This window comes from Delphinapterus leucas, chromosome X, assembly GCF_059928025.1.
Source record: "Delphinapterus leucas isolate spDelLeu-1000000601 "Yukka" chromosome X, BTC_Dleu_Yukka2, whole genome shotgun sequence".
NCBI classification, from domain to species: Eukaryota; Metazoa; Chordata; class Mammalia; order Artiodactyla; family Monodontidae; genus Delphinapterus; species Delphinapterus leucas.
The window spans coordinates 71714699-71732919 of record NC_143150.1 but is presented as its reverse complement, the minus strand read 5'-3'; the positions used below and the strand labels follow the sequence as shown (position 1 = coordinate 71732919).

At 54.0% G+C, this 18221-nt stretch overlaps 1 protein-coding gene and 1 pseudogene across 2 annotated transcripts; one reads left to right on the top strand and one right to left on the bottom strand.

Annotated features, from left to right (window-relative positions):
• The first annotated feature begins 485 nt into the window (after nucleotides 1-485).
• On the top strand, nucleotides 486-1052 carry LOC111167813 (large ribosomal subunit protein eL33 pseudogene; annotated as a pseudogene).
• An 862-nt stretch (nucleotides 1053-1914) lies between these two features.
• Nucleotides 1915-16704, bottom strand: ZMYM3 (zinc finger MYM-type containing 3). 2 transcript variants are annotated; one of them, XM_022561012.3, is made up of 25 exons: nucleotides 16178-16704; nucleotides 14736-15421; nucleotides 13710-13753; nucleotides 13315-13387; nucleotides 12592-12886; nucleotides 12181-12358; nucleotides 11609-11827; nucleotides 11166-11316; nucleotides 10811-10926; nucleotides 10557-10643; nucleotides 10279-10429; nucleotides 9854-10026; nucleotides 9486-9651; nucleotides 8739-8836; nucleotides 8494-8656; nucleotides 8105-8217; nucleotides 7790-7964; nucleotides 7459-7605; nucleotides 6907-7010; nucleotides 6409-6577; nucleotides 5972-6123; nucleotides 5263-5377; nucleotides 4421-4675; nucleotides 3513-3630; nucleotides 1915-3399 (listed from the first exon to the last, which is right to left on the bottom strand). In XM_022561012.3, the coding sequence occupies exons 2-25, from the start codon at nucleotides 15400-15402 to the stop codon at nucleotides 3207-3209; spliced, it is 4122 nt and encodes a 1373-aa protein (XP_022416720.1). In that variant the 5' UTR covers nucleotides 15403-15421; nucleotides 16178-16704; the 3' UTR covers nucleotides 1915-3206. The 2 variants fall into 2 exon arrangements, with proteins under 2 accessions (XP_022416720.1, XP_022416722.1); XM_022561014.3 differs by having other exon boundaries at nucleotides 13315-13381.
• Between the last annotated feature and the right edge of the window lie 1517 nt (nucleotides 16705-18221).

The following is an 18221-nucleotide window of genomic DNA, read 5'->3' as shown; positions in this document are numbered from 1 at the left end:
TAACAACACTGTATCATATACTTGAAAGATGCTATGAGAGATCTTAAAAGTTCTTATCGCAAAAAAGAAACAGTAATTATATGACAGGATGGAGGTGTTGGCTAACACTATGGTGGTAATCATTTTGCAATATATAAGTGCATCAAATCAACACACTGTACACCTCAAACTTATACAATGCTATATGCCAATTACATCTCAATAAAGCTGGAAAAAAACAGACAACTCATCTCTCCTTTAAGCCTCAGACCCACATTTCCAACTGCCTAGTTTATATGGTAATATCTAGCATCAATATTGCTTTCATATCCATTTTCTCATCTGACCCTTGCAACAGTTCTGTGAGAAAGTCAGGGCAGAATATGAATGTATTTTTTAGGGGAGACACAGAAAGGTAGGCTTGCCCAAGTTTTAGTGGCAGAGCTATGATTAAAAACTCAAGTTTGGGTGTTCTTTCTGTTATGCCATGTGGCACAGCCCACCACATGGATGTTTCAATGGAGTCTCAAACCCAACGTGATCAAAACCTCAACTTGTTACCAACCTCCTCCTACCCCTACTCCCCTGAAAAAACAAACAGACCCAAAAAACAAAACAACAAAACCCTGCCTCTGTTTCCCAACTCGGTTAAAGGTGTCTCACCTTCGCTGTTTCAGGCATCTTGGAGCCTGTGGGGGCCTGCTGGGAAAAGGACTTCTAAAACGACAAATACGTCTCGAAGGTTGTGGCCCAAGGCCACTTTTGCTGACTATAAGCGGTGTCTCCAGAACCAGAGGGAGCCTACAGCTCTTCTTAAAATTGAAGGTGTTTATGCTCGAGATGAAACTGAATTCTATCTAGGCAAGAGATGTGCTTAGGTGTACAAAGCAAAGAACAACACAGTAACTCCTGGTGGAAAACCTAACAAAACCAGAGTAATCTGGGGAAAGGTAACTTGCACTCATGGAATCAGTGGCATGGTTCGTGCCAAATTCCGAAGGAACCTTCGTGCTAAGGCCATCGGACACAGAATCCTTGTGACGCTGTACCCTTCGAGGATTTTAACTTATTGAAAAGTAAATAAAGTGTGGATTTGTTTTCTTGTTAAAAAAAAAAAAAGTATCTAACTTTCCCAATCATCAAGGCTAGAAACCTTGGTTTCATGCTCGATTCCTCCCACTCCTCCATAGCCTGCAGACTTGACCTTCACAATGTCTGAAACTCATTTTGAATTCATCCTCTCTTTTGCTTCTCTATCCCCAGCGAGGCTCACAGAACCTCTTAGCTACACTCCTTTCACTGCTGTCCTGGCTCTCAGATCTGCCCCACCTCCGATCCTTCATATTGTCCTAGGGATCTCCTCCCTAAAGCAACAGATCTGATCCTGTCCCTCCCGGGTTAGAAAATCGCAGCCTTTGATTGTGCTGGTCCCCCAACCCCTCCTACCTACCCTTGGAGGCCCAGGTCAAATGCCACCTCCCTTCGTGAACTTGCACGCAACCCCCCCGTAAACTTGAAATGAGTTCCTTATTCCTCTGCTCTCCCATAGCACTAGGTATTTATTTCATTCTGCCGGTCTTGCAACTAACTGTGCACCGTTCTGTCTCCCCTCTAGCCCGGGAGCCTGCTGGGGATAGGATCCCGGTCTAGTTAATCTCTGTCTTCTCTGAAACATGGAATCTAGGTCCTTAAACATAGTAGGTCCTTAATAGACAGCTGCTGAATAAATTTTTCCCTTAAGTGTTTGGAAATTTGTTATAACAAGGCCCATACTCCTAGTGGGTCTGTTCAGTGAGCTGGGTAAAAATGATTCTCAACCTGTGGTGGGACACCTCACTTCTTTATACCTTGAGAGATCTGAAGTGGTCCAGCATGGCTCCTCTATATCCCTCACCTCTCCATACACTGCTCTCCCTCCCCCAGTGAAGGCAGAAGACAATTTTAACTCTTTATTTGAAACAAACAATTCCAGAGACAGAAGGTTAGTCGTGACAACAGCTTCTCACTACAACACAAGGGCGGGCATGGCTCACTGAAGGGACAGGCCAGGCGCCTCAGAACAATATATACAATTTAAACAGTGGCTAAACTGGTGACAGTTATAAAAACACAAAAAGGAGGTGGGGGAACAGCAAAGCCAACAGGGAAAGAACTGGGTACCCCCTTTGCCAGGTGCTAAGAGTTTTCTGGAACTACAGAGGCAAGATGGGGAAGAGAGGAGATGGAGGCAGTGGGGGCAGGACCCACGCCCACAGCTCCTCACCTATCCTTTGACTACAGATCCCATCCTGCATGACCCAGGGCCCCCACAGGCTTGGCCTGGCTCTCACGATGGGGGAAGAACAAGAGTGGGGAACCCAGCCCCAACCCAAGTCACAAGGTAGTTTTTGCCTTGGGAACTCTGTCCACTGAACTAAAGGGAAGCAGTTACAGAAGGGGGCTAAGCATGTTGACACCATGGCTCATGCCAACCTAAGATGGCAGAGAGAGACAAACACATAAACCAAGGGGACAGGAGTCTGCTCCCCATACTTAAAGAGTCATTCTCTGCCTTTGAGGGAAAGAAAGCATTTGGAAGATTTTTTTTTAATCGCAGCACCAAGGGTTGATGCTTGCAGGGGTGGAGAGGGGCAACAAGGTGGCGAGGAGGTTCCAACCACCAGTTATCTCATGGGAGGGGAAGAGTGCCTAAGCTCTGTGTTTTAGGTAAATGGTCCCCTCGTTACTTTCATGGTTTCTCTCGTATCTTTCATACAAGACCCTTTAGCTTGGTACCGGGGAAGAGTAGAGAAGGGAGTGGGCACAGGGCAGAGAAGGCAGCTGGGTTCTTCCCTTGGCCAAACCTAGGAACAAGGGCCTTTACCTATGTGGGATGGGTCAGGAAACCCAAAGCCAACAGGATCACCAGAGCCATTAACACTCCACCCAGAGTCTCGCCCCAGGAGAAGGGGTTTACTCTGAAACATAAAGAAAATGGCCTAGCTGGTTTTTGCCCATCACTGGGAGACCAGTCCCTCAGTACAGAGAACTGGGGCCCTGCGGTTGTCAAGTGGTTTGGGAGAAGACAAAAGCCAGGGACTCCTAGGGAAGGCAGGGAATGGATGAGTAGAAAAGGGCAGTCAGGGCCCTTCAGAATGAGTAGCATTGGTTCCTGGGCCAATCGCCCTGTGGGACGTGGCCACGGGACAGACATTGGTGTGAAAGATGGATCCGGGAAGCACGTGGACTTAGTCCAGGTCTTCCTCCCCGGGACGACCCAGCTCCTCATAAATCTCACGCACAGCCAGAATACGATTGAGCATGCTCTCCAACATGCTGCGGTCCATGGGGATCACAGAATACCAGAGAGGTGACTCGGCGATGCAGGACCGCTCAGGTTGCAGGTAGAACACATCGTTGCGAGTCCGGAGGCTTTCGGGACTGCAATGGTGGGGGGGGGGGGCGGAAGGACAGAGATCAGTTCCTGGGCGAAGTAGAGCCTGTGGGTCCCCCCCCCCCCCGCTAATGCCATTCCTGCGAACCTGCCAACTCACCATTTTGAGAGATAGAATTCATAGAACTTGACAGGGCAGCGGAGGGGATTCATGCGGTTCTCACGCTGCTCTAAGATGGGGGCTTCGTCTTCTCTCTTCCGTTTCCCAGGACCGGTGTCTGTGGAGGAGACGAATGAACCAGACTCCTTAAAAGTGCAGTCTCAACGAGGCACCTCCAAGAGCACAGTCTAGGGCACAGGGGGAAGGCCTCAGGACACAAAACAGTCTCATGGAGAAATAAAGGCAGAAGACGAGTCTGTCAGTCTCTCTGTACCAACCCAACGCTCTGCAGGGTGTTGCTCTGCAGTGTACCCTGGTTTTCATTGCTAAAGTCTCCATCATCTTCCCCAAGTTGATTTCCTGAAGAGGTGATCTCAGAAGTTACACGGAAAAACTGACAAAACAGACCCTACTGCAAGATTGGGGTTGCCTTCTGGGATAAACAGTGATGGCGCCAGCCCCTGGCACATTAGTCCTGGTAGAGGCTCAGGTTCAGAAGGGACCTTGGGAACTGATTCCAGGGCCAGAATGGAAACCAAGGTGCTGTGGCAGTTATGCCCACTAGCAAAGAGCGATGGAAAGGCTGTCATTCACTCTTGTCAACTCTTCCCCTCAGCCAAACACCCCTAACAGTTTCCCACCTGTCCAACACCCACCCCCCCAGCCCCAAAAGTAAACTGCCCTGAAATGAGGAAAAGTGGGAAACAAACAGCTTGGTGACCTCCTATTTATGCAATAGCCACTGCCCATCGGATTGAAGTACTGGCTGTTTTCATCTTTTCTGCAAACCCAGGAACGGAAGGATAGAGAAACTGGGGGCAATGGAGAGGGCCCACCCGGTGGCACGGTGGGGCGTGGAAGGGGAAAGTAGAGAGGGGGGAAAAGCAAAGGAGGGGGCAGCTTCGTACCTCGCCCTTTCCTCTGGCGGACAGGGGCGTAGTAGCGGATGCTCACCACCTTGGTGGTGCCCCGAGGGGTGGTACACTTGCGGGACTGCCGCACCACGTTGGTGAAGGAGAGCTGCATGTGTTCCTCAGCCGTCTGCAGCCCAAAAAACTTAGTGTTGAAGAACATGAGGGTGTTGAGAAGGACAAAGGGCGAGTAGACCCCCAGCTGCTTACACTCCCAGAGGTGCTCTTCCTCCACTCGGGAGAACACCGTATCTGCAACGGGCAAGGGGGAGAGGCTGGTCAGGAGGGATTGACTACACAAACCCAACCACTTCTGCTCCCACATGTCCGGCTCACAAGCACTGGGCACGCCAGACTCATTCGGTGAGGGACCATTGCACGTAAAACCCTGACGCCTCGCTATACTGCACAGGAGGGCTGGATTTTGGGGTTTGTTTTGGTTCGGTATTGGGTGGGGGTTTTTGGGGGGGGATATTATTTTTTAACAGTTTCCACCTGCATTCAGAGCTTCGCTCACCATCCTCAGGTTACAGGCAGGTCGACGTAAACCTTGAGGAGCCCCACAACTTCTTCCTTTTTTTCCTTCACTTACCACTCAAACCCTGGTCACCATTTTGGGTCCCAGAGATAGCTCTTCAGACCTAAGTCTTGATCCCCTCCTTATGTTCAAGGACAGGGGCTCTGGCTCCTCTAGCTCTTAACCCTGAGGGACCCCACTACACACGTCTGTGCTCAGACCCTTCTGTGAAGAGTGGCAGACCCAAGAGCCCTGGACTCAGAATGGTGCACTGGAAGAAAGGAGGAAAGGGCGGAGGGGTTGCTAAGTCCCTGTCCCTTACTGTTGGGGAGGAGTGTGGGCTGCCAGGTACTCAGAGACTTGTTGAGTTCTTGAACAAAAGTCAGGTAGTAAAGGTCCGTGAAAATGTTCACCATTCGGTTATTTTCCAACAAGTACTGGAAAAAGAAAAACAGACACACATAGAGCTAGACTCTAGGCCCTAGAGGAAAGACGATGAGACCGAAGGCCCCACGCGTGGCGACCTTGACCGTTAGGAGCCCATGGGAAACAGCTGCTGGATTTAGCGATCCAGAGTGGTTTTCCCCAGGTATACCTACAGCTCTGAGGAGCTGAGGCCTTGCTGGAAGAGGAGGAAGTCTGGAAGAGATGTGTCACAGCCGCTTCTTCACAAGCCCAGACCCCCTTGTCAGCTGAGGCATGGCTGACGTCTCCCAGTGGGAACCAAACATTACCCCACCACTCAGGGAACCCAGCTCTGCCCATCCCTCCCCTCCTAAAGTGAGTTTCAGGATGACAAAGGGACCCGCAGAGCAATGAAGACTGCTCCTTGGTCAAAAGTCCTGGAACACAGCTTTGATTTTAGAAGAGTATTCTCATTTCTTGTCGTGTCTAGAGTAGGAGATGAAAGGCAAGCTGCCTGTTCAAGGCAGGAAACAAGGTGAGGAACAGGGAGTGGGACAGGATCATTTCTGGTGGGACCCTGCCTGCTGTGTTAAGTGACAGCAAGTGAGGCAGGGCGCAAGGGGTACCTGTTGGATGCCAAGACACAGATAGTAGATACTGTCAGGTTCATATCGTTCACCGTTGGGTCGAGTGATTTCTCTCACAAACTGGGCCAGACCGTAGTTGAGCTCAGCAGCTGAGCAGGCCAGAATATCCTCTTTGATACGCATAGGTTTGGCTGCAGTGATACACAGTGGAGGTGGCTGGCATTAAGACAACTGCACATTAAGAATTTCCTTTAGCTCCACCATTAACCTCTTCACCCCTTAGTCACGTCCAGCTCCAGAACAAACCCACCAATTACACAAAGAGCCCTCAGCCTTGAAACCTAGATGGCATCTCCCCTTATTCTGCAACTGCTCCCCATCTTCACAGGATACCCTTAAGTGATCACAGCCTTATCACTTGTAGACATCTACAGCTGAATCACAGCTCTGCCCCTGCTCCCCGCCTGGGTACTTACGGCCAAAGCGCAGCTCATCACCCTTGCTGGTTTCTCCATTGGCGTATTTTGACTGCACCCAGCACTTCCAAGCATTGACACCATATGAATAGTTGAGTCCAGTACAGCTAGGCTGGCTGCTCATGGAGTCCCGGGAACAGCTCTCTGAAAGCACCAGCCGCTTTTGACCCTGGAGGGGAAGAGAAAGGAGGGAGTGGTGGAGGTAAGGCCAGGGCACCATGGAAGCTAGTCAGGACAGTGTTCACCACCAGGGGAGGTGGGGACTGATGAAAGAACACAGCAAGCTTCCACGGCGCAGAACCCCAGGAACAGCTCTTATAACCTCTGATGAACTGGGGAGAGAGCAGAGTTTGGCTGTACCTTAGCACTCACAGTGGTGGAGAAAGGAGGCTAGGGAAGGCGAAACTAAGGCTGCTGACGTGGCTACGAAAGCCACCCCCCACCCCGCCCTTTGAGCCTCCATCCCTCTTTTGTGGATACAGCAGCCCCAGCCCTCACCTTCCTCATGGTTCGGGGAAGGTCTTGTTCAGTAGACACGTCCTCAGGCCCTACCAGGCCACAATCAAACAGGAAATCTACGCTGGGGTTAATATCTAAAGGATCTAGAGGGGAAAGGAAGAAGAAATCAATTTTCTAAGACCTCAACCCTGTAGTCCTCCCACCCCACCCCTGCTACTTGTTCACCTGACTAGAGATGAGCCTCCCAGACAGCTTCATCGTGGTCACCAGGACAAAGCTATATACTGAGAACGTGCTCAGAGGCACATACACACAAAAACTCACAACAATGGGAATGTTCCTAGCACTACTGAACTGTAAACTTTTAAACATGGTTAAGATGGTAAATTTTATGTTATGTGTTTTACCACAATTAAAAAAACAACAACAACAAGATTCAAGCATAGAATAGTCTGCCTGTCCCGGTATCTCTGGCACCACTCCCTGTGACAGTCTTCTGTTTAGGGTCATGCTCGGGGTAACAAGGAACACTCCTTTCCTGATAGCGCAAATGCTACTGTACACGGCGGGCACGCCCCGAATCCTACTCACTCTTGGGGAAGTCCGCCTCCAAGTCTTGCCCAGGCTCATCCAACACATTGGCCATCTTGACGGCCATGGCCAGGACATCATCCCGAGCTGGCCCAAACAGGTCGCAGTCTTCCAGAAGTCCCTCTGCACTCTGGTTGCTCACGAGATCTGGGAGGCAGAGAGGTTGGCTTAGTCCCTGCAGCTCCTACTTGGCGCCCTCAACTGGCTTTCAGGGGCTGATCCCAACTATTCCCCCATCCCGCCAGGCACCGAGATCACCACTCTCCGCCCCCTTAGGCAGAGACAGACTGGCAGCACCCTGTCTCCCTCACCGCCGCTGTCCATGGCATACCACAAAGGTCAGATGAGGCCTTGTCTAACTCCTCGGCCTCTGCAATCATTTCTGCCATAGCCAGGATGTCGGCCTCCAAGGGGTTAGAAGGGATCTTCACCTTCAGCTCCTCGATGGTCTCCACAATCTTGTCTGTGCTCTCCAAGGTAGTGGGCAGGAACATGGGCACAGGCACCTGGAGGCACGAATCCCAACTAAACGCCAAGAACCATACCAGCAGATGAGAGGAACGGCTGGTGAGAGGGAGGGGGCAGGGTGGGTCTCAAGCCTGGGAGGGTAAAGGAGGCCCCCACCAGGAAGGGCAGGAAAACTTACCGGGATAGGCATTGAGAAAGGCACCGGGACTTTCTGGCAGTACAGATGCATAGGCACTGGCACAAAGATGGGCACTGGGATGGGCAGCACGATCACCTGTGGCTTCCACTCTTCTGCTGACAAAAAAGGGGTCTTCTCAGAGCGCCTGCCAGATGGGTCACATCTGACCCAGGACCTGGTGCTTGTTACCCCCGCAAAGCTCTAACACGTGCTCAGTGTCACAAAACTGCCCTTGAACCAAATGTTGAGAGACAACTCTGGGATTCTAGGACGACAATATGCAGGACACTTCGGCCACCTAAGAAACCCCCTTGTCCAGCTCCCAGGCACAGGGCTGGAGGCCCAAGACCATGGAATACAGCCTGTGGCGTCTCGGCACCCTCACTCACCTGTCTGACTCCCTTTGGACTTCATTTCCACCTTGCAGGAGACCCCCCGATTCTGCATCAGTGGTTTACACATGGCAGCTTTGTTTTTGCGGGGTGTTGCTGGGGGCGGTGGGGGTGGAGGAGGGGTGGGAGCAGCGGGGGCTGTTCGGATCTTCACAGGGATCTGCAAAGACAAAGGAATTTTAGTGCTGCTGACTACGGTACCCTCCTCTGAGACCATCCTACCCCCTGGCTTTTGCCCTGACCTTGCCCAGATTCCCATTTTCCTCTGAGGTCTTTACAGTGTTGCTGTTCTCCACTTTGGTCTGAGAGGGTGTCTGGGGCTTCGCCTCAGAAGACTGACCTGTAGATCAAAGCAAACGAAAGCTCTCATCTGAGGCACTAGCTCTCCATTTTTCTCACCCCTGCTCCAGGAGAGCTTCATTAAGAGAACACCAAATACGAATGGGAAGTCTCAAATTTTCCCTCCACCCCCGCCCCCAGGTCTAGTCTTCTCTAGGTCCCAGCAATAGTGGCCAAAAAGATTCTTTGCTCCTGGATGCCAAGGATGAAAAATAGTGTCCCCCCAATGACCCATAATTTAAGGCCTTCCATTTAGATGGCCCTCAGGAGTTTAGTACCCCTGGAGTGCGGAGGGGCCAGGGTAACATTCTAGAAACAACAGCCTTCACTCTCACTAAAGGCAGAGCTTATGCCAACACTTCCTTCTCTCTTAAAACTAACCACAGTCCCCATATGCCCCACCCTACCTGGGCAGGTACTCATTCCCTACAATAAATCCCTTATAGAAAATCAGTAGGATCTAACTCTCAGAACCTTGAAACGAGACTCCTCTAGTACCTCTACAGTCTGGAAGCTGAAAGAGAATGCAGTACTAGGACCTCTGGCCAGGGATGAGGTGAAAGCGGGAGAGGAAGAAGAAAGGGGCCAGGCCCAGGACCAGAAGAGTCCAGGCCAGTTCTAACAGACTGTGCCCCCTGCCCAGGACTCACTGTTCAGGAGGCTCTCGGGCCCACTCTGGGTATCCAGGTTGGGTTGGTTCTGCTGGCTGTAGAAACGCAGCAGACATTGTTGGTTGCAGAAATGACGGATCTGCCCACGCCAGTGGATGGTCTCCAGCAGCTTCCCCTGGCGCTTACAGGCATGGCACCGGGCAGCCTGAGGGTGTCAACAGGATGGTCAGACCTGCCTCCCTAAAATGTGCTGGGCCCTCTGCCCTGGGATAAGCCGTGCTGCTTCCCTTGGAGGCTGGGTAAGCCGGAGCCCCCTCCCTGGAGATCAGCCCACACCCTGATGGCAGCACAAGAGCCCATGTTCCCTGCCACCTTTTCCCTCCTTTGTAACGTGCTGCCCCCCTTACCTTGCAGTACCACAGCAGGTACTTGCTCTTACAGTCCTCGCTGCAGAAGTCCCAGGTGCTGCCGTCCAGTTGCTCGGTGACTCCGCGCTGGCAGGTCTGGGAGCAGTAAGTACAAGTGATACAACACAATCCCAGCTTCTTAGTGAAGTCCTGTTTGTACAGCAGCACACAGCCTGGAAAGGGGGCGAGAGGGAAGAGTCCAGAGACGCAGAAATCTCCATGGCTGTGAGACCCAACCTTTTCAAGGCGGTGCACCTGAAACCTCTAACAACCTCCCGTGCCCAAAGCCTGGGGACAGACGGGGTAGAGCATCCTGAGCAGAAGGCCCTGGCCCCGCGGACCACACTGCAAGCCCTCCTTACTTAATCTGCCATTCTCCCCAGCTGTGAGGTACAGAGCCCTCTGCCCCTTCCCCATCTCCTTACCTTCGCTGCAGAAGCTCTTCTCCACCCCACTGAATCGGAGCTTCTCATGCAGGAGTTTCTCCTGCCGGCAGTGCTCACACTGGGACACCACACCCCGAAGACGCTTGAAGTCCTCACAGCAATCACGACAGCAGAACTGGAACACCTGGTCCTGGGACAGGGGCACAGGGCGGGGAGGACAGGGCTATGACATCTGGACCTGGCGAGAGCCAAGTGGAAGGACCCCTTCAGACAGATGTCTCTGTGTAGCGAGATGTGGGTGGGGGTGGGGATCTTACCTGCCAGTCCAAGACCTCAGGCTTGCCACTGAAGAGGCTGTGGCAGTAGTGACAGCTCAGGTGAATGCCCCCCTCGGGGCTTGTGCGCTGGAGGGAAGGAAGACAAGTAAGGGAGGGGCAAGATGTGTGTGGCGGGCGGGTAGGGGTAGGGGAAGTCAGGCTTGTTCTTTGCTCTGCCCAGGCCTACCTACCCCAAATCTCATACCCTCTCTACGTCGCCACACCCTTTATCCCTGGTCCAGGGTTTGGAGTACCTGGAACTTGGTCCAGCAGCTGGGGCTGCAGAACTGGTAGACTGTGCGATCAACCTTGTTGTAGTAACAGGGGTCAGAGAGGCTGCGGCGGCAGAAGCTGCAGGGTCGGGGAGGGCCTGGGGCATAGAGAGAAAAGGAGAGAGAGAAAGAGAGAGAGAGAAAGAGAGAGAGAGAGAGAGAAAGAGAGAGAGAGAGCACACAGAAGGTGTAAGGCAGTGCAGAGATGGAACAGGAAATCCACGGGAAGATGTGGTTGGGGCTGAAGTCGGGCAGCAGGGGTTACTTTAGAAGAAGGGAGTATGGGAGGTGGAAGGAAGGCCAGCAGGGGTCTCAGAGAAGAGGGCTTTGCACCTACCAGTGAGCCCTGCCTGCTTCACTTTGTAAGAGGTGGTACAGCACAGGGAACAGAACAAGCTGGTCTTGCCATTACGGTCCACATGGGATAGCATCTCAAAGTTCTTACACAGGGTCTTGCACCAGACACATGGGTACACCCGTGTGTTTTTCTGTGAGGATGGGGAAGGAGAGGCTGAGGCTGGATTTGTCCCTTCACTTTTATTTTTTTAAATTTTTAAAACATGAAATATTTCAGGCATACAAAAAAAGTATAGATGATGAGATAACAAAGACCTGTGTATCCACCAGCCAGCTTCAAAAATAAAACATAACAGATACAATTGAAACCCCCTTTATTTGTTTTATTTCTCCCAGCCCTCGACCCATCAGGCACCTTTATTTCTCACCCAAGGACCGCACCCCCTTCCACAGCCCTCTAATGCACTACTCCCTCGGCCCCACCTTCTTGTACGCCCCCAAGCAGGTTGTGTTGCAGAACCGCTTTTGTTGGCCCTCGTGGAAGAGGAGCTCGGGGCCAGGGCTCCCGGTCTTGGTGTAGATGTAAGCCCCACACTGGTCACAACAGTTGGTTTTCAGTCCCTTGTTGGCCCGGAATTTGGAGAAGCAAGAGTCGCTGCAGAGCCGGTGCACCACGCTGCCATTGCTGACCTCGTGCAGGACCTGCCACATACACACACACACATACCCTGAGCTAGGGCCTGGCCACCACCACCCACCCTAGTGCAAGGACGGCCCGCCCCGCCTCACCCTAGACCTTCACAGCAGACAGTGGGCCCAGGGACCCCCCAACCTGCACATCGGGCTGCCGACTTGATGGTGAGGTCCTGGGAGGCAAGGAAGGCCAGCTGCACACATCCTGGAGAAGCTCTATCCTTGAATACGCTCCCTCACGATGGCTGCTACCCCTCCCCACTCCCCTCTTCCACAGGGCCTGGCCCCTGCAGCCCCAGGATTGCAGGGGCAGCTCAGGGCTGGCCAGGCTCTGTAAATTAGCCCCCATCGAGCTTCCTCACCTCTCCAGTCTTCTGGCATATGCTGCAGCGAGTGGCATCGGCGGGATCCCCAGACTGGGGGATTGGGCGCTGCTGCTGGGCCTCATACAGAGAGAGACAGACAGACGTGCAGAACTCATGGAAGGAGCCTCCTGAACCAGTCTGCGCCACAACTGAGTCCTTGGTGTTCCAGATCTCCCTGGAGGTGGGGACAGGTTTGCACATTCACTCAGTACCACCCTCTCATTTCATCAGCCTCCACCCCCCTCCTCTGGGATCAATGACCACAGAACCAAAATACTCTCGGATCCCCTCCCTAAATCACCTCTCTCCCAGTTCCACTTTGCTAGGTTCTTGCTAACATAGTCTCTGTCTCACCCTTTACTCCCAGCCCGATCCCTGCCCTCCCCACAGCCCGGGACCCTCACGTACTTCTTGCAGAAGGTACAGGTCTTTTTGCCGGAGGGCTTCTTGGAGAAGGTGGTGAGACAGGATGAAGAGCAGAAGAGCTGTGGCAGCCCCTTGCGCTGGTAGGCCGTCTGGCCCTTCTGCAGTGGTGTCCGGCAGTGGGCACAAGTCATCTTGGTGCCTACCGCTGAGCGCCCAGTCCTCTGTGCCACGCTCGAGCGTAGGGACATGCGAGGAGAGCGCCGGGGCCGGAATGGCACAAAGTCCTCATCGTTGGGGTCATCTACCATGGCATCAGAATCCTCATCTGACACTGGAACTGAGGAAGAGGGGGGAGGGGCGGGGAGAAAAGGCTGAGGGACCAGGCCTCCAGCCATCACCTGACCAACAGGTAGCTCAGCTGATCCTGGGATCCCCAATCCCTGCAGTTCTTGGCTTTATACCCCGCCCCATTACATTGGAATCTCAAGCCACCCGGTGTCACTCTCCCTTAGTTACTCTGTAACCTCCCAGGGAGGGGAAGGAAGGGATCCAAGTGAGAAGATTCAGGGACAGGGATGGCAGAGCTGAAACAGGAAACTCCATTCTCACTGCTCTTGTTTTCAATTTCCCCCACTGCCCCTGGTTCCCATGCCAACCCAGAGCAGAGACAGGCGCTTTGCACTCTGCAGAGTGCGGCACTACAGGAGCCCTGAGATCCGTGGCCGCCACATCCCACTGGGTCACACTTCCTCAAGGCCTACTCACTGCTCTCAGTGGAATCCACAACCTCAGGTTTTGGAGGCTCTACTCTTCTAACGCGTTCGCTTCTCTTCTGCACCTTGGAAACATGGGGAGGGGAGGAAAGCTGACACCAGGGGCAGGCTAAAGGGCCAGCTGCACTAGTACAGGGTTTGGGGGGGGTACAGAAATAGGAGGGGGAAGGGAGAGTAGGGACCCTTGGCCCTGCCCTTAGGAGGAGGGGAGAAAAGGAGGCTGGACCTTCTCCTTAAGAAGCAATAGATACAAGCACTCCCTCCCTCCTCCTAACTCTCCTCACACACACCCTCCACAGAGCAACATCTGGGAGGGAAAATGAAGGGTCTGTCCTTCCCAGAGCTACAGGGGGAACCAGACTCCTTCCAATCCCCTCCCCCCCTCACCCTCTCAGGCGGCTTCTCACTTGCCTTCCCAGTCAGGCCATCTCCTGCAAAGGAAGCAGAAAGCAACCTAAATCTTGAGCCTGCCTTCACCACCCCCTCCCTGGCCCAACCCCCACCTCCATTCCTGGGGAAGAACTTACTCAAAACTGAAAGGGAAAACTCGAGTGCCTGTGGCTTCTTGGGGCCCCTCTCAGGGTTACCTTGAGCTCTGCACTAAGGAGGGGGGGTGGCGCGCAGCTATTCTCCATGAAAAAAATCCTACCTTCCCACCAGCTTTCTGTCCCAATCATTGGGAGTTAAGGAAACACAAGTAACACACCTTTCATCAAGCATTTATAGTTTATCAACAAAAACAAATGCAACCACCCAAAGGTAGCAAGGGAAAAAGGAAGCATTAATGTATGGGGAGGTTCCCCTGGACTCAGGTGGTTATGTAAGCCCTAAGACCCTGGTCACAGCCTGGGAGAGGCACAACACTAGGCAGAATTGGGGAGAAATGCGAGCCTCTCAAGTCTAGGCTGGCCCTCCCCTATCAGAGACACAATCCTAGGCCCTGCATGTCTACCATTCCTCTGAAATCACTATGCACTTGGTGGCTCCAGAGCCTAGTTATCATTCATCAAACCCAGAAACCCCAGTCTCATCTAGAACAAAACAGCTAGAAAGATCTTAGAACCAAGAAGCCTGGTGTCCTCCCCAAATCCCGAAGGAAGGAGGACCCTGGTACCAAAAGCCCACTGGGGGAAGAAAAAGGGAACCTCTGCCACCGAACCCAGTCTTCTCAACTCACCCCCTGAAACTCACCCCTATTTCTCCTCCACAGCCACTGAGCTCCCCCTACCCCTACTTTCCTTAACCTTCTTCACCACACCCCCACTCCTCCTTCCAAACTCCCAACTCCTCCATACACATCCCTACGCTTATCTCTCCACCCTCCTCCCACAACTTCTTCCCCAAACACACAGCCACCCTCCTTACCCCCACCCTCTCCCCATCCTTGATTTTCCAGCTGATCAGGCAACCTACCTGGCAAGGAAGGGTGTGCAGGGGGGCTAGGGCCCCCAGGTTTAGTCTGAGAACTGTTGATTCCATCCCCCAGAGTCTCTCCCACTGAAGGGCTGGGGGGGCCATTTGGGCTCTGTGGCTGCCCTTGGGGAAGCTCCTCCTCCTGCCCAGGGGAGCCCCTTCGCCCTGTAGCTATGGAAGTGGTCTCCTCCTCTTCAATATGTGGGGACTGCAAGGTTATTGGAGAATCTGGAGCCAAAGGCTCTAGTAGCCCCTCAGGTGAAGAGGGATTTGCCCCAGCCCCTGGGTCAGGTGGCACCACCTCAGGGGTCTGGCCCCCTGGTCCAGGCTCTAGGGTCTGATCTCCTGCATCCCATGCAAGGGTCCCCTCAGGACCATGGTCCACCTCTGGGGGGGAGGGGGCTTTATAGAGCAGCCCTCCCAGCCCCAGCAGCTCAGTGGCTCCATCCAGGACTCCAGGGTCTTTTTCCAGGCCAGCAGGGGTATCAAGCAGGTCCAGGGTTCCTGAGGATGGAGAAGGGCCAGGGGGGGCCCATCCTCGAGTTGGGGCAGTCTGGGATTCCAGTAGATCCTCTCCAAATTCCATGTCAACTGGAAGGTCTCCAGCCAGGGGCTTCTCTGGCAGGGTCAACGGGTCAAACGGACTGGGGAAATCACTGGGGTCCATGAGGATGATTGGATATAGGCTGTAGGTTAGGGGTAGAAAAGAGGACAGAAGAGGTGGTCTTCGCCAGAATTCCTTCTTATATAGGCTCTGGGACACACCCCATCATCCACTTGGATTTCTCTTGAATCGCCCCCACCACAACCGACAAGCATTTCCACAGGCTTTAGTGCAAATGACCACTCCCCCCACCAACATACAGCGCCCCCTGTGGGGAGAGGCGTTCCCCGCCCTGGCCCTGTGCCCCACTCGCCAGGCAGTCCGTCGTTCCACCCGCCCGCCTAGCCCCCGCCACCCCACTGCAACTCCCAGTTCCCCTCCCCCCTCACCTTTCACTCCCCCCCACAACGCGGGCTGAACGCCCCCTTAGAGTCTCCCAGGGCCGCTGCCAACAGGAGCCTTTCCCGCCCCCGCGTTCTCAGTTTCTATCCCCTCCCCTCTCTCCTAGAGCCCCCCAGTTCCCCAGTCTTTACCCACCCTGTCTGGCCCCACCCCCCCTCCCCGCGTTGCATGGTCCTCCCTCAGCCCTTCCCTCGCCCCCACAAACTGCCCTTCCTAACCCCTCCCCCCCCAGTTACCTTTCAGGGTCGCCCACTTCCTCAGCCCAGTCCCCCTTTCCTATTGCTCCCCCAGTCCTCCTTCTCCTGTTGCCCACCCCCCACCTCAGGCATTTACAGGAAGACATTTTGAAGCTACGATCTCTCCTTAGACCCCCCTCCCGGCTACTGCGAGAACCCGCCTGCAGGTTCGGTTCGGCTTTATCAGGCTCGACCCCTACCTGCGGCAGGGTTAGTGTAAAGGCTACAAGCCTAGAACTGCAGACAGCGACGGCCCCGCGCTCCTTCTCCACCTCCCTCCCTAGCAGCCGGGACAGGGGTCGCGGCCCCTTTAAATGGCAGCGCCGCTCACAGCGCCCAGCGCTCTGCACCAGGCGGGCGGGCGGCGCCAGCAACCAACCCCATTGGCTGGCTCGAGGAGGGGGCTCGCGAGACAGCGCCGGCCCCCGGCGCGAGACTCCCAGCCCAGTGGATGCCTGGAAATTGTGGAGTGGAACGTCGGCACTGGAGATGGAGCTTGAGCCCCCGCCCGGGGCCCCGTTAGTTGAGGAGGAAAAGCTAGCCTCCGGAGCTTGGAAGCCCGCCCCCGGGGAAGGCGGCACCCCCTCTCCACCAAAGGGCCGAGTACACTAACCCACAAAAAACAGATCTACGCACCTGCTTCCCTTACCTGGCTTGAGAGTCTGGCCCCCGTCAACACCCGTGCCCGCCCTACCTCCTGGAGCCCACTCTACCCGTGATCCCCTCCTCTCATTCAAATGGTTCCCGGTCCCCTCCCCCTCCCCGTGTCTCTCTCCGCTTCCCACTCGTGTTCAACCCCCCGGCGTCCGCCCCCCTCAACAGTCCCTACCTACGCCATGCCGCAGGCGCCTGCCAAGATTACCCTCCCCCCCAACCCCACCTCTCCGGGGCCCGCCCCCTGGGCGACTGTTGGGGTAATGAGTGACAGCGAAGGGTGGGGGGAGGCAGTGACCCAACCCTCACGTGCCCCTCCTCCCCTTGTCTGCAGCCTCGGGCCCCCCTAACCATTCTGAGACTCAGAGTTGTGGGGTGTCTTAAGCCTGGTCTCCAGCCACCCAGGGCGAGTTAAATGGCTCTGGCTCAGTGACAACGCCTATGCAGTAACCGTTACTGCCTGATGACCCCAAAACCAGGTCCTGCAAAGACATTCCCCCACTCCTTCCACGGTCTTAGGGTAAGTTCTGAGATCTTCTCCCTGAGTCTTCGCGCAGGAGCCCCCAGCGTTATCTCTTCAGTAGTTTTCCTCACCGATGCCGACAGCTCTCCTTCCTCCTTTCTCTGTCTCTCTGTCTCTGTCTCCCTCCCTCCCTCTTTCTGTCCTTGTCCCTCTCTCCCCCCCCCCCCCACTCTGGCGCGCACTCTCTCTCTCTCCCGGTCTCTTTTTGTCTCGTCTCTGTCTCTCAGGCTCTCTTAGGCAAGAGCACGCACGCGCGCGCGCACACACACACTCCCCCTCCTGGATGGTCCTTAGCGTGTGGGTGTGGCTGGGGTTGAAGCTAGGGAAGTGGGGTAGGGGGAGGAGGCATTAGCATTAGGCCTACTGGCTTTAAAAAATGTGTGCCAGGATCCATTCTCAGTCCCCATTAGAGTTAGAGCACTTTACAATCCCCGCTCTCTCCACTTTCCCACTCCGACCCCTAAATGCTGGAGGGTATTTAGTATCTGAGATACTAGAAGAGGCTCAGGCTGGAAGGGAGTCCCATCACATTTTTAGGTTTGGTGTCCAGTGCCTGCTCTGGCCTGCCTCTTTGACCTGGGCCTTTCTTCCTTCCCACACTAAGCCTCTGCTAGCCTTGTAGTCCTCCGGAGTTTTACCCTCCCTTATCTCATTCACTTTCTCAGAAACCTTATCCTTCCTGGCTCCCCTCATGGCCTTGAGGTTATCTTTGCTCTCTCCTATATACAGAGATAAAAGCAAGAGTTTTCCCCTTTAGGTTTCCCAAACGCAGCTTTCTCTTTATCTTAACCAGTATACTGTGCACCCATCTCACACCTTCTGCTTATTTCTGTGTCCCTGTACCTCCTTTTGCATTTTCAATTTGTTCCATCTCAGTTGGGTCACGTCGTTCTTTTGTATTGCCTGCCCTTCTCAACACATGCTTGGATCCTTGACTGCTCTGGTTGTGGAGAATGCCTGGTTTCAAACTGAGGGGAGACAATCTAAAGGGGACTGATGGTGTATTCAGAGGCAATGTGTGTGAGTTCTGGAGACAGATAGACCAGAATTCTAATCTCAACTCTGCC